We start from the raw sequence: 14996 nt of genomic DNA, 5'->3' as shown, positions 1-14996 counted from the left end.
AAAGCATAATTCTCCCGCTTTTATTATTATATAAATTTATTAAAATGGTGTTAGTAAGGACTAATGACACTCTTGTTGAATTAGAGTGTCTTAACTGATAGGGCTAATAGTGTTAGCAAAGTGGATGAAAATTACAATTTTTAGAAACAACGAGAACGAAAATGGCTAAAAGTAAGTTTATTTAGGATGGATCTGACAAAAGTGAGCAAATCATAGGGATGAAAATAATAATTTACTCTATTTAATTAAAAGGGTATTATTTGTCATTCTGTACTAACTTAACAGACTGAAACTAATGGAGTTAGTGATTTGGACTGATAGGACAAGAAAATGAAACCACGATGACGAAAATGACTAAAACAATTTTTTTGAACGGGAATGGTAAAAACAACATGGATGAAAATGGCTCTCTTTCATACAATTTAAAGTTTGAAAGATCGAAAGTATGTATGATTTTTTAACTCATCATTTTACCGAACTTTCAAAATCTAATGGTACGATTTTGTGTGAAAAAAGATATGGCCCAAACCATGTCAAAAAATAAAAGTTATTATGTTGAGAATCAAGGCAATTCATTCGCAATACAAAGTTGATTTGGTTTAATACATCGCATAGAATGAAGGTGTAATGAGTTGGTCGTTCATAAGATACTAAAAATCAAATCATTAGATCTTGAATTGGTTCCAGATTTCAAGATTAAACAAGTAACTAAATCAAATCTTTGTCAATAAACGAGGTCGGACTTAAACTTCCTATCAATGTTCGTCAAATCCTAATCAATATAATATATATTATAAAATACAGTTACCTAATAAATATTATAATAATCAATATAATTATGTTAAAAAATGTATTTAGAGATTATAATTTAGAAATAAAAAATAAGTAACATTACAAACTGGAGTCAACCTAGAACTTTATATAGAGATTTTTGTCAAGTATAAGTTTTACTCTCACACCCTTATCCTAGATAAAAGTTTTAGTTTTTATTTAAAAAATTACAATAAATCAAAGAAGGTGCATGAACATACCATTGGAAAATTCCATTGTTTGACCTATTTTCTCCATCCTATCATTATTAATTTAGAGTAAAACATTTGGCCCCTGTTTTTTTTTAATAGAATGGATGTTACTTTCAAATGAAACATCCTAGAAATTTTGCACCCGTGAATTATAGTTTTATTCACACGACTCATACTTTGATTAAATGGCATATTCACTCCCGTAATCTTCAATGTCCTAGTAGCATTGTTGGTTAAAACAGCATTATCATTCTATGACATTGTCACAATGTTGACTTTCATTAAATTAATTCATTCATCCCTTTTTTTGAATGACTAACAAAAAGATAATTGTCTAGGTAATTCAAACGGGGTGACCTAATGGCAAAAGAGTGAAAGACCACTGTCAACAAGCCAAATCCAATCGTACGGAGTCTTTAAACGCTATCAAGTTATCTCCAGTTATGTGGAAAATTCATCCGGTTAAAGGTCCAAATGTAGTGAAACTCGAACGCCCTTATGATTAAACTGAAGAATGAATATAACCGAGATCTCAGTCTTCATTTAAATACCATCATTTTTTCATTAAAAGAAAATTAATTAATTGAATGGCTGAATATATGATAATTATAAATATCGGTTACAATATATCAGCTTCTTTTCTCTTTATGTTTACTTACTCAAGTTAAACTTAAAAATTAAAAGTTACTAGATAGGAAACAAAACTTACTAGTCAAAATCATTTATAAACCTTTTTACATTGATATTGAAACTTGAATGCATTTTTTAAAGTATTATGGAAGCTTTGTTAATGGTTGATGGCATTTTCAATTGTGTCCGAAACTAAAATCACAACATAAAGACGAAGTTCCATTCAACAAAAATCGTACAAATCTTTTAAAATAAACTAGTGTTTTATCAATCGCGTTGCGCTAGGCAGCTGCAGGTTGTTAAAACCCGACCTATAGCAAAACCCAAGCGTTGAGTCGGTAAGTCAACACGAATTTGATCGGTTACGGTTACGTGCGTTATTGTACCGGAACTAAAACCAAAATATTCAACATTTATTTGGTCAGTAAACCCGGATAACGGATAAAACCCGAGCATTGTCAGTCCCGGGCATTGAGGCGGTAACTCGACATAAATCCGGTTGGTTTTGCTTACGTTCGTTACGGTACAGAAGCTAAAAGAACAGGAAAAAGAACTAGAAATTGAGGTGGACCAATGAGTTGGCGTTGGTCGGTAAACTCAGGGGAGTGGTAAAACCCGAGTGTTGTTGGTTTCGGGCATTGAGGTTGTGAGTCTAGGCGAATTTGGTTGGTTTTCTTCATGTTTGTTACCATACCATAACTAAAACAAACAAAAAACACAAAATTGACAATCGGTTGGCTAATTCGATCAGTTTCCGTCACGTTTGTTGCCTTACCGGAACTAAAACAAACAAAAAAGAACAAAGTTGGCGTTCGATCGGCTTTCATTATGTTCACACGTACCGTAACAAAAAAATGTCAATGATCAATATGGTGTCGCCAAGCGACCCAATCGAGCTTAACATCACTAAAGTCCTTTATTATTATATAGTAATAATAACTCTTTATAAAAAAAATACTAGTAAAAACTCAGGTTCCGGTTGTTTTTGCTTAAAAGATATGCAATAGACTTATGTCTACGGGGACACATACATAAGCCTATGAAGACAGGCAGCTTGTTTTAATATTAAAAAAAATGAAAAGAGCTTTTATGGTATATATTAAAAAATAAGTTTATATCCAACTTTGTTACCTTTCTTTATATCTTACCAACACCCACTATTCAACACCGCCACCACTCACCGTGCGCCACCGCCACCACCACCGTCCACCACCACCACCACCACCACCCACCGTCTACTACCACCACTCACCATACGCCACCACCACCCACCGTCCACTACCACCACCCACCATACGCCACCACCACCGTCCACTACCACCAACCACCATCCGCCACCACCACTGTCGACCACCATCACCCCATCGTCCTCCCCCACCACCGTTAAAACCGCCCACCACCAATCGTCCACCTCCATTGTCCACTAGTATCGTCAACTACCACTATCACCATCTACCACCACCATCCACTTCCAAAGTTCATACACCATCACAAATTATTTTAGCAGACTACAGACGTTAAAAAAACAAACAATCTTCTTCTTACATACTACAGAGGTTTGGTCCACATCTTCTTCTACAGACGCCTATAGACGTGGTCCGCAAACTACAAACATTTTACATTTGAAAAAACAAACAACGCCTCAAGGTTCATTATGGAAAATATTAGACTTATATCATATCTTAATTAATTTACAAATATGAGAGAGAGAGTATTCATTTAATGAAAGGCAATTCTCATATCATCAAATGTATACACACACCACAAAAGCCTAAAAGCCCGTAAACAATGAGTTAAATACATTGAATCACTTAGTCATATACATTCTCGTTTAACATCATTAGATTAATAAACTCTGTGTGATTTAATGTCGTCACTAACAGTACTGTCCGCTTTCCTATTGCCATGAAATTGTAGCTCCATGCATGCATGTTCAGATTGAGTTTGGTGTGGGTTTGATAAGTACCTTGTATCAGCATAACCAACTAGTTGGAACTTTGTATTCTTTTTCTTGTGGAACAATCTCATGTCTCGAGTGGCAAAGATATCAACTTATATTTTAATGCTCTTGGTCATGCATGTTGCCTTGTGAAAAATCTTGTCAAAAAACATAGTGAAGTGTGGATGATGCTACTGATCAATTAAGATGACTCATTAAAAACCTTACTAAGAACACAATGAGACAAAACTTAATTACAGGCAAAAGAATGTTCAATGTGATGAATTAGAATTGTTGCCATTCACTCCTATAACTTTTTAAAATGTCCTGGTAGCAATGTCAACTAACATTAATTTGACTCTCATCCAATTAACCCATCCCTTTCGTAATTCTTAATCAAGGTGTGTGTTTGACTAAATGTACTCGAGAAACATGATTAGTAATGATGCCCGAGCTAATCATTGAAAAGCATTTGAAACATATCTCGAATAAAATGAAAAATAAAATAATATACATACGAGTAAGAAAACATAGACGCCTACTCAATTTTATTACAATACCATTCAAGTCTCATTAACGTAAATCTTTTTCCTTTTGACAATGATGTGAACCTTTTTTATAAATGGTTAAAGTGAATGACTTAATAAGAACCATGATGAAGCTTGGTACCATTTATGAGCATCTTTACATTTACTTTCTTTAAAAAAAATTAATACTCACTTAATAATAACAAAATTTATTATAGTTTTATTTATTCTTTCTAATAATAATTTATGAAAACTTTTATTAGACCATCGGTAATGGCTAATTATGGGTGGCGTTAAGGGTCCATAATGCCAGGGAACACCGCCCCTTTTACCATTTTGAGTGACATTTGAGAGTGAAAGTTATATACAAAACACCTAATTAAATTTGAGAGTGAAATTTAATTATACTTTTTCACCTTTTAATTTATATTATAAAATTTAAAAAGTAATAATTGTTTAATGACTATTGAAATGCTGATTGGACGTCACGTGACGCAAAATGTCTGAGAGAACTTAGTTAGCGTGGTTTAACATTGAAATGATAATTAAATTTTTGTTTTTTTTTCTAAAACTAAAATCATTACAATATGACATGACATAGAGACGTTTCGTTACGTTCATATCTTTGTGAAAACTGAAAACTATTTATTTCTTATCATAAATGGTTCACAAAAATAAAACTAAAAAAAAACATTTATCAATATTCCTATAATGATAAAAATGATGTTCTGTAAAGCAAAAACATAACAACATTAACAAAAGAGACGACGGTCACCCACCCAAAACGTCCAACAGCACTTTCCAGATTAACATTCATAACAAAACAACCCACTAACGCTACAACAACTTATACATCCCGCTTTACTACTTATACATTTCCTGGTAGCCTACCTGAATAATATAATAACAATAACAAACATATCAGTCACAACACAATATTAATAAATCTTTTACAGAAGAACCACAGATCGAAATTGGCGCCCCTTTTATTCTCCTGTGCACTCTATAGATTTAGATTTAGATTTAGAATATGTCTATGCGACGAAGAACCTTGCTTAAGGTCATCGTCCTTGGTGACAGTGGGTATGTATGTATATTGTTTTAGGGTTTTCGTTATTTTGACTTATTGATGTCTTTTTCAGGGTTGGTAAGACGTCATTGATGAATCAGTATCCTACTAGTTTTTGAATATTATGTTGTTGATTGATAAAGTTGAGTATCGGAATCTGCCGATTTAGGTCAACTTTTTTCACTTTATTATCAAATCTGAATCTGAATCTGAATCTGAATATGCTCATGTAATTTCAAAGTTTGTGTAATTGAGGATTTAATTTGGTTAATGAATGTGGTTCGATTAACTTAATTGGTTTTAAGATACGTGCATAAGAAGTTTAGTCAGCAATACAAAGCTACAATTGGAGCTGATTTTGTGACTAAAGAATTGCAAATAGATGACAGGCTTGTTACTTTACAAGTGAGTTATTCTCTTACTTGTTTTTTTTGTTTTGTTTTTTTTTTTTTTGTTGATTGTTTTAGAATTATTATTTTTTGTTGACCGGTTGTGAAATTTTATTTGCAAGATATGGGACACCGCGGGGCAGGAGAGGTTTCAGAGTCTCGGTGTTGCGTTTTATCGTGGAGCGGATTGTTGTGTTCTTGTGTATGATGTGAATGTCATGCGGTCTTTTGATACACTTGACAATTGGCATGAGGAATTTCTCAAACAGGTACGTTTTTAGTACTGGTCTCGTTTTTGTTTCTAGAACCTTTCTTAGGTTATAACTATTTACGCGAATTAGGCATGATTTGCTAGAGTTGCAACCCTCTGAGGACATGGTCTATGATAGGAGACGTAGAATTAAGGTTAAGGACTTTTAGGGGATGAGACTCTTGGGTCTTAGCTTTGTCTCCGGGGCTTTAGATTATACTACATCTTAGGTGGACTTTGCCTGTGATTGCCTTATTGTATTTATGTCTATATGTGTCCTAGCCTCCTAGGATGTTATGTGTGTTTGTTGTTTACTATGACACTTCGTCATCACTTGTTTTGATATTGGTACATCAGTACATGTGCGTCTGTATGCTATTTCTTTTGGAGTTGGGGGTCTCTGTAGAAGTAGCCTCCTTATACTCATGGATAGAGGTACTATTTTGCCTACATCCAACCCTCCCCAGACCCTACCAATAGCTTTTGTTATTTGTGGGATTTACAGGGTACGGTTGTTGTTTTAGCTTGTATATTGTATTCAACATCCTTCGTGTTTTAGCTCTACATGTCAAGGCATTGTGTTTGGAAACGGTTGTTGCTGTATAAGTTTATATATTGCATATACCATCCTTTGTGTTTTAGCTCTACATGTCAAGGCATTGTGTTTGGAAATTTTGATTTGCGAAATATTAAGTTTGAAATTACTAGAGAACACATGACTAATTGGAATGCATTACTTTTACTTTTCTAAGATATATGCAGTCATTGAACATATATCTTTGTTTAGTTTTGTCTCGGTTAGTAGATATTATTAAGATACATATTCCAGAGAAGTCGTATATCTTTGGGTAGTTTCCATGCTGATTGTACACCTGTTATCTTGACTTTCTTACTGCTAATGCTTTCATGTATTACTGTGCTTCTTTTGGTCCACGCCCTATGTCATTTACATGTTTTGTTCTTCCTTATTTATGGATTTATACTCTTTTAACGTTTACATAGAATTAAGATCTTTAGATGGTGGCTTTCGTTTTTGGTAGAATGCTAGATTGTTCTTTACAGTGGATATATTGTGTATTATGGAACCATAATGTTGGTTTATGCATGTTTTCATAATCACTTTAATTTTAGGAAAAAGTATATATGCTATAAGCGTATGCATATTGCAATTTGTTTCATAAAAGCTAATCAAACTTTGTTCTTAACCTTCTGTTTTTTTGTGAACTCTCGTGTTTGGGTGTTATGCTCAAGATAAACAAACTGTATATGCTTTGTGGAAGAATTTGTTCTAATTTTTAGTTAATTAAACTTAATAAAGTTTTTAGAGATTTGAAATACGTAACATGTACTTTTAACATTCATTCGATACTGATGCTTTCTGTTATTTTCAGGCAAACCCAGCAGACCCCGATAATTTTCCTTTCATATTACTTGGTAACAAGATCGATATCGATGGGGGAAATAGCCGAGTTGTAAGTTTCACTATTAGTTACGTTTTCAACTTTTAAGTTTTTGCAATTTACTAAAAGTAATATGAATTTAGGTTTCCGAGAAGAAGGCAAAAGAATGGTGTGCTGCAAAAGGGAATATACCTTATTTCGAGACATCTGCAAAAGAAGATCATAATGTGGACGCTGCATTCCTGTCTATTGCCAGAACTGCAATGACGAACGAGCATGAGCAGGATATGTAAGTTCACATTATACACACATGCATATATATTGCTGACAATAGACTTGAGACTATAATATGGCTGACAATAGGAAAAAAAAACATGTGAGGTAAAGTTTATGATTTATATTGTCTCAAAATATTTTGTATGGACCAGGTCCTGTGGAGTTTAGATAAAATGTTAGTGGTCGAGGTCATAACATCTTAACCGTTACAATCATGTGATTGATGTTTAGGGATTTGCAAGATCCTTAACCTTTTCGACAATAACATGAAATCTGTTTGATGCATAAATGTGAGTTAGGATCTGTAAAGAACAGCTACACAGAACTAAATTTTACAGCCATAGTGCTACTACCTGTATTTGGCTTAATATATAAAGTTATAGTTGAATAGATCGGCATTAGCTATCTCATTTATATATACACAGACATACACATATAAGAACCTTGTAGGAGTTCATGTATGTTTTTCTATTCTACTATCAATGAATGGATATATCTTGGGTAAGAGGGGTCGTGTAAACTTTTAACATGGGTCGAAATAGGTTGGGTTGACCCAAACACACCTTTTTGTCCCTTTTCCCTTATAAGCACTTAATATGATTACAAAACTGTATTATCAAAATAATAATCTGACTTTTATTAAATGACTCTGGGCATATGTATTAAAAACAAACTTTAGGTGATTTTCATCCCACTTGGCCCTTTTCAATCAATCAATCATGCCCAGTAAAATCCCACCGACAGCAAAGCTATAAGTAGGGTCTGGGGAGGGTGGGATGTAGGCACACCGTACCTCTATCCAAAGGAATAAAGAGGTGGCTTCCAGAGAGACCCTCGGCTCTAAGTACATGTGTATGAAGCAAAATAAAGGAAATCAAAGTTTAACAGTTATATAAAAACTACTACTAATTATAATAATATTAATAATAAGATCACAGTTTAACAGCTATATAAAAGCTAATAATAATTATAATAATAATAATAATATATGTAAGGGAAATACCACTTGGCCCGTTTAACCCTTTTAATTCTATCTAATTTGGTTGGTTTGACCCATTTCAGTTCAAATATAACCCTAATCGACCCATTCATAGATAGTAGCATAGCATCTAGTCCTAGATCAGTTGCGAGTATAATTTGGTAGCAATATATTTTACAACTGTTAATGTTACTGCATTTTAGCTGTGTCAAATGTTGAAAATATGTAGAATTAGTTTGGAACTATAGGTAGGAGTGTAATGGCGGGTCTGAATATCCGATATGGCTGTGATTATAATATGTGGCCCCCAAATAGCTCTTATTGGTGAGCCACCTATCTTTAACCAGTCCATGGCTGCAGACCTTGCAGTTGACTTAGAAGTGATTCGAAGTCAGCCTGTTCTTTTGGGCTGCTAGTATATCTGGCAAAATGGGTGGGTCGGGTCGGGTGGCTGGGTAATAAGTTGAATATAACTAGTGATCCTATACGGGTCAAGCTGGGTATAAAATACTATGATATTTGACCATTGAGGATATTATTTGAGATGCTACATATACTAGTGGTTCTAAACAAGTACGCTCGATCGGTTTTGAAATGAACTGATTAATATGTTTGTGTTGCATTAATGTTGAACAGATACTTCCAAGGTGTTCCTGAGGCTGTACCAGAAACAGAGCAACGAGGAGGTGGGTGTGCGTGTTAATACGTTTGTTGCTCACGTCATCCTTGGCATTTTTATTCTTAAGGCTGGCTCTCACTTGTGTCTTTTCCTCTAAACCAAATTTTGTGGAAGATTTTATTGAATTGTTTTCATCAACCTTGAACTCATTTTTTAAGGTTTGCTTGCTTTGTTGTTAATTTGTTATGAATCTATACTAAATGAATATTTCATGATGTGTAAAACACTATAATTTACATGTTGACTCGTTGATTTTTTGACACCTGCCACCGCTGTTTGAATTATTTATCTGATCTTGAATATTTAATAGCTATGAATAAAGCCAGGCATGTTCAAAGTTGATAGAACACTAAAGTTGTAACATTATTATTCAAGTTGTAGCGACCGAGAAACAAAGAAACGTTTCATAAATTTTTATCAAATGATGTGACATTACAGTATTACACAACGATGTCAACTACAGTGGATGAATTTAGTTTGTGCACAATGACCACATTTCACTAGTGCACACCAAAATCGGTTTAGGATCTGAAGCTGGTTCCTAAACTGAAACTCATTTAATCATTTGATCCATATACCAGTTTGAAATAGAAAGTTTTAAACTGAACCGAATTGGCAGTTTGTAATCGTTTTGAGAAGTTGTATTTGAAAACCGGATGCATAGAAAGCAAGCAGTTAAGCGGATCCGTAAATAGAAATTCAATTATTATTATTATTTAACCTTTTTTTCTGTGTGTTTGTGTTCGATGTGTTTATTACTTGAACTCTTTAAATATGTTATAAACAAAGGAAATAGAGAACATACAATTGAGAAGCTATTGCTTTCTCAACAAAATACATATAGTGAAATTATATGATAGTATATAATCGAGAAGCTAATTTATTTCTCCAATTTTTTCCATGATTGATATTGTAGTTGATCGATTAAGAAAAACCGATCTAAACGCGGATTTAGACTTGGGGTTCAAAAAGCATCAATCCTTCGATAGCCTTGAATTCTATATGCAATGAGTTAGATCTACAAAACAAAAGCATCTTTAGCCTCGTTATAGGAATTAGGAAGGGGTGTTTCATGTAACAATCTTCCAATGTGAGAATCAGTATAGGTTATGGGAGTAGGGAGAGATGATTGTGAATGTCAGGAAGAAGACGATACTGATTGGGCGTCGTCGGACCGATCAAAGATAAAGAGAAATGTGTTCTTAATCACCTTAAACTAGTTAGGGAAAGAAGGGTGTCGAACCACGAAGAGTTTGTGGTCAATGATCTAAGTGTAATTGATTAATAATTATGAAGCCTTTTTGAGTAGTCGTATAGACCAAATATGATTTAGGTTTGAAATAATTATCTTTGAGTTTTAATGAAAACAAGTAAGAACATATCCAATAAGGAATTCTTGAGGTGTTTTTGAGAAGAAATAAGTGATGTGAATTAGATAGGTGATGATATGAAGGAGAGAAGGTGAAGTGAGATTCTTAGTGAAGAATGTATTAAGAATAAACTTGTGAGATGAGTGGAAGGAGAGATGAGAGAGAATATAAAAGAGAGAAGGTATTTTGTGGGCCCAAGTGTCATATGGCACACAAAAACACCCACAAAAACACCATCTATTGGAGATGGTCTAACAATTTGCAAGAAATAAAATTGAGTTGTAAACAATAATTATGAAACGAATCACACTCGGGCTTCAAGCTCTGTAAGCAATTCGAGTAACACACTATAAAGTGAGCTCATGTCTTTACAACAGTTAATTAGGTAGCAAATAATTCATAACGAAAGGCATCAACATTCGTCTATCACAAGTAAATGGTGCAAGGAAAACCTTCACAATATGATTAAGAATATTCACAACCTTAAACACAATTAAAGAATCATAGCAATTATCATCTTACGAGGTCAATGATGCAAGAAAATCTTAACAACGCTTTCAAACCAAATGATTTCACAAAATATTGTCTCAAATTATAGATGTAAAAACCCTAAAACTACGGGTGGATTAGCCGCTGATTATTATGGAGATCATCTTCAATTTTATTTTGCAATCTTTAATTGCTATCTGTTAATGGTGTTGAATCTCTTTAAAAAAAATTTTATGGTAGGCTTTCTGGTTTTTTTTACCTGTGGGTCCGTAAGATATCCTCCAATTTTATCCATGACCCAACTAACTTGAGTTATTTGACTATATTCTTCGTGGTTATTACTCCTCGTCAACATAATTTGTACAAACTCTATATTAAATTTATAGAGCCGTTTCCCTTGCTGTACATGACTCCAAAGAAAACAAATTAAATCAAGTTACATATGTTGGAAAATTTTGAAAAAGTGAATGAAAATTAATTATTGCAATAATAATATAAAACTCTTGGTTGGGTCAAACTCTTAAGTAAAGTGGCTTGATGACACTTAATGAGTTTTTATTATAACATTAAATCACTTATTAAGTGAGACACTTGTTTACTTTTAACTATTGTATATATTAGTAGGCTTTGTGCTTCTTTTGAGAGAAGAAGAAGGGTGTTCACTCAAAAATCCATATGGTTAGAGAGGAGTACTCTCTACTTGATTCATTCACCACATTATTCTAACCTATTCATTTTCAAGAACACCGATATACCCGATGAAACCTCGGGCGTGTAGCCTTTCCCGGCAGTACATGCTGCTTCGGCTGTTGTACCCTGGGAGACAGACGGACTCTTTAGCAGAGACCCGGAATCTGTTTTAAGGGAAGCGCATTGAATCCGTGCCTCAACCAACGCTCAATATATATTATTATGTTCATGTATTGTTGCAGCCAATGGAGTTGGGTTAGGAATAAGAATCTATAGCCACACCAAGAAAAAGAACTAAGATGAACGTGAAGATACTCAACGTGTGGAAGACTCGAGTCAAGAAAAAGTTTCTGGTAAAGTTCTCACCAAAGACATCGACATGAATCTATATAAATTGTTCTCTATATTTATTCTTGTTTTGGTTTTGTACACGGTATTCTACTACGATATTTCCCTTGTATAACGAGATTATCATTATACTTATTTAATTTTATCACTTTAAATATTGTTGTGACCCATGTCTTACAAGTCTTACAATCTTAAAACAGATTTCATGATATTGTTGCTACAGTCTTAAAACCTTATTTATAAGGATTTTGGGTTCACGAAATGGTTTGAAATAAAAATATTTTAGATATTATAATCTTATAAATATTTTCTTTTGGGAAATTATGTGCGTAGTACAACATGGTGTGTTTGGATTTTAGAGATCATGATGCAATCTTAAATCCTATACCGTGTTACAAAACGTAATATTTGATCAACCGTTTGGTTTTAGAAAATGATTTGTGTAATCGTTTGTATTCTAACTATAGCGTTAGAACTGATCTTGGAAAACCGTTGAGATTTTATTAGTTTTGTTTAACGATTTTTGCAATTGTTTGTGTCTAACAATTGTGTTAGAAATGGTTTTAAGTAGGACCATTCGTTTCTTGTAAAAATTAAATATCTAACATGCATGTAAGATACGATTTATTTATAACGTTTTGTGTAAACGTTAATTTTCTAACGGATGTGTTAGAAAATATTGTAGTGAAACGTACATGTGTGTTTTGGTGAAATAGTGCACAAAAGATTCCACATGTGTCTGTTCATTATCCTCTCGTTAACTTATTAATAATTCAAGCATTAACTCGATGTTAATGGAGCGATTTTTGGGCTATACACTAGAAAACCAACAATTTAAAAGGTTTTGCCAAAATGTTTAATGGTTCATGTATGTATTGTCTTTCCAATTAAGTGCGCGTTAGAATTGTTTAAGTTCTAACATGTTTGTTGGAATTTGTTTATTTTAAAAACCATACTGATTGAAAATGTTTTATGTGAACACTTAATTTTCTAGTGTGTGCATTAGAAACATTTAGAAATGGTTTATTTTATAAACTCTATAATTTGAAAACGTTATCATATCAAAATGTTAAGTTTTATAATGTGCGCATTATAACATGTTTTTTTTTCGACACATGTGCTAGAAATTGTTTAAGTATATAGATATTAAATCTAAATCATATAAAACTGTTTGAGGTTTTAGTTTTTGATATTTAATTTTATAAATTTTTTGATATTGATAATATAATATTTTGTAAAACTAAGGAAATGATTTAGAATTATTATAAACAAACTTTTGCATATTTTAATATGTTTTAGAAAATGGTTCGCTACTCTTGTTAAAAGTAGTATATGTTAAACTAAGATAACGTTCACAAGGATACTTTATGGTGGAAACAACTTCGTGTTGTGTGAACAAGATTGATTGTTCAAGCTTTGCTATTTAAGTGTAGTAATTGTAACAAGTTGATGTTATTTGAACATATTTGTTCAAGATTATGGTTTCAAAAGTGAAACGAGGATATGAGGATACGTTTGCATGGATTTCTATTTGAGGGAGTACTTGTATACATAATATAAAATGATATCACTGAGATGATTCATGACGGATGATGAAAGTGTTGAAGATAATAACACTTTGAGATTTGATGTGTAAATGCTGCCTGATTATCCATATGGATTTTTGATGGATAGTGTAAAAATAATTTCGTATAAGATACAACTTGTGAGTTGTTGCGAAGATTAAAGTCTAAGACGAGACATCAAATATATAATCACATCATGAGAGGGTAATAGAATACCGAAGTGAATATATTAAGATGAAAAAAAAAGAAAGTGATGTGTAACTCCTTGGAAATCAGTAAATACGAATTAATATATGTTAATGACGTATTAACTTCTTGGAAATTCTTTGAATGTGAATTGTAACATATGAATTAATACATGTTAATGACGTATTAACTCATTGGAAATTCACTAAGTGTGAATTGTAACATATGAATTAATATATGTTAATGACGTATTAACTCCTTGGAAATTCACTAAGTGTGAATGTAAGATATGAATTAATATATTGTAATGAGATATTTAAATCATTGGATATTCATCATTGAAAATTCACTGACTTAATTGAATTTAAGTAAATCTCAAGAGATTTACTATAATATGCTTACAATAGCGATGGACATATAGATGTTTCTACCATCATTCACTTTGTTTGAACTATGTGGAAGTTTTATCTTTCATTTCGGGAGGGTATCCCAATAAATAGTTTCAAGAAACAAAAAAAATCAAATGTATAAATTATTTTATGCAAATGTGAATACCAAGAGCTTGAGTGTTAATTCAATTGACTTTATATCAACATAATGGTAATTGTAGATGAGTAACATTAATCATGATGAATGTATTCATCAAAATGATTTGGATTAAGACTTATGTTCAAAGTCCATATAAGTCAATGATGAAGCCTTGGAGATCAAAGGAAAATAAGTTATGTTCCTTAAATGAATGATGAAGTTATGTATGCGCTATATACAATTACTCGTGAGACTTTCCTAAATATTAAGGTTTGGGGGTTGTGAATAAGTCTCATAATTTTGTCTAAACAAAGGGTTGAGTGTTTCAAAGTGATATTGTAATTGCTGTGAAGGATCAGAATGATGCATCTTCTGTTCACATGCTAAAGTATTGTGGTCTAAAGCATGCTAGACTAATACTTGTTAATTATGGTTCTTTATAAAGACTAATTAACGCGAAATTTGAAACATCAACAACACAAGAAATTTTCATTTAAGCTAAGGAAATGAAATAACTTGTGAGGATCTTAAGAAGACCTCAAACTCTTTAGGTATGTTCTAGATGGTGATTTATTCTAGATCTATGATGGTTTAACAACCTTATGACAAGTTTAGCTTAAACTTTAGAAAGTGGAGGAAGCTACCACTAAGGCATGTGTT

General features: G+C 32.7%; 1 protein-coding gene across 1 annotated transcript; it reads left to right on the top strand.

Annotated features, from left to right (window-relative positions):
* The first annotated feature begins 5065 nt into the window (after positions 1 to 5065).
* Positions 5066 to 9404, top strand: LOC143561853 (ras-related protein Rab7-like). Its single transcript, XM_077049823.1, has 7 exons — positions 5066 to 5201; positions 5261 to 5287; positions 5493 to 5592; positions 5699 to 5845; positions 7218 to 7298; positions 7370 to 7515; positions 9118 to 9404. The coding sequence occupies exons 1-7, from the start codon at positions 5149 to 5151 to the stop codon at positions 9182 to 9184; spliced, it is 621 nt and encodes a 206-aa protein (XP_076905938.1). The 5' UTR covers positions 5066 to 5148; the 3' UTR covers positions 9185 to 9404.
* The last annotated feature ends 5592 nt before the right edge of the window (positions 9405 to 14996 follow it).

This window comes from Bidens hawaiensis, unplaced genomic scaffold, assembly GCF_021521415.1.
Source record: "Bidens hawaiensis isolate Kalapana, Puna unplaced genomic scaffold, B.hawaiensis_p1.1 tig00020828_1, whole genome shotgun sequence".
In the NCBI taxonomy this organism is placed as follows: Eukaryota; Viridiplantae; Streptophyta; class Magnoliopsida; order Asterales; family Asteraceae; genus Bidens; species Bidens hawaiensis.
Note: the sequence above shows the minus strand (reverse complement) of the source record. Positions and strands in the feature narration are given on the sequence as shown.

Bases quoted from the DNA above. Each gene is read 5' to 3' on its own strand.
- LOC143561853 (XM_077049823.1), top strand. From the start codon at position 5,149: ATGTCTATGCGACGAAGAACCTTGCTTAAGGTCATCGTCCTTGGTGAC. The intron at 5,288-5,492 runs GTATCCTACTAG...ATTGGTTTTAAG, and splicing joins AAGACGTCATTGATGAATCA to ATACGTGCATAAGAAGTTTA. The intron at 7,516-9,117 runs GTAAGTTCACAT...AATGTTGAACAG, and splicing joins AACGAGCATGAGCAGGATAT to ATACTTCCAAGGTGTTCCTG.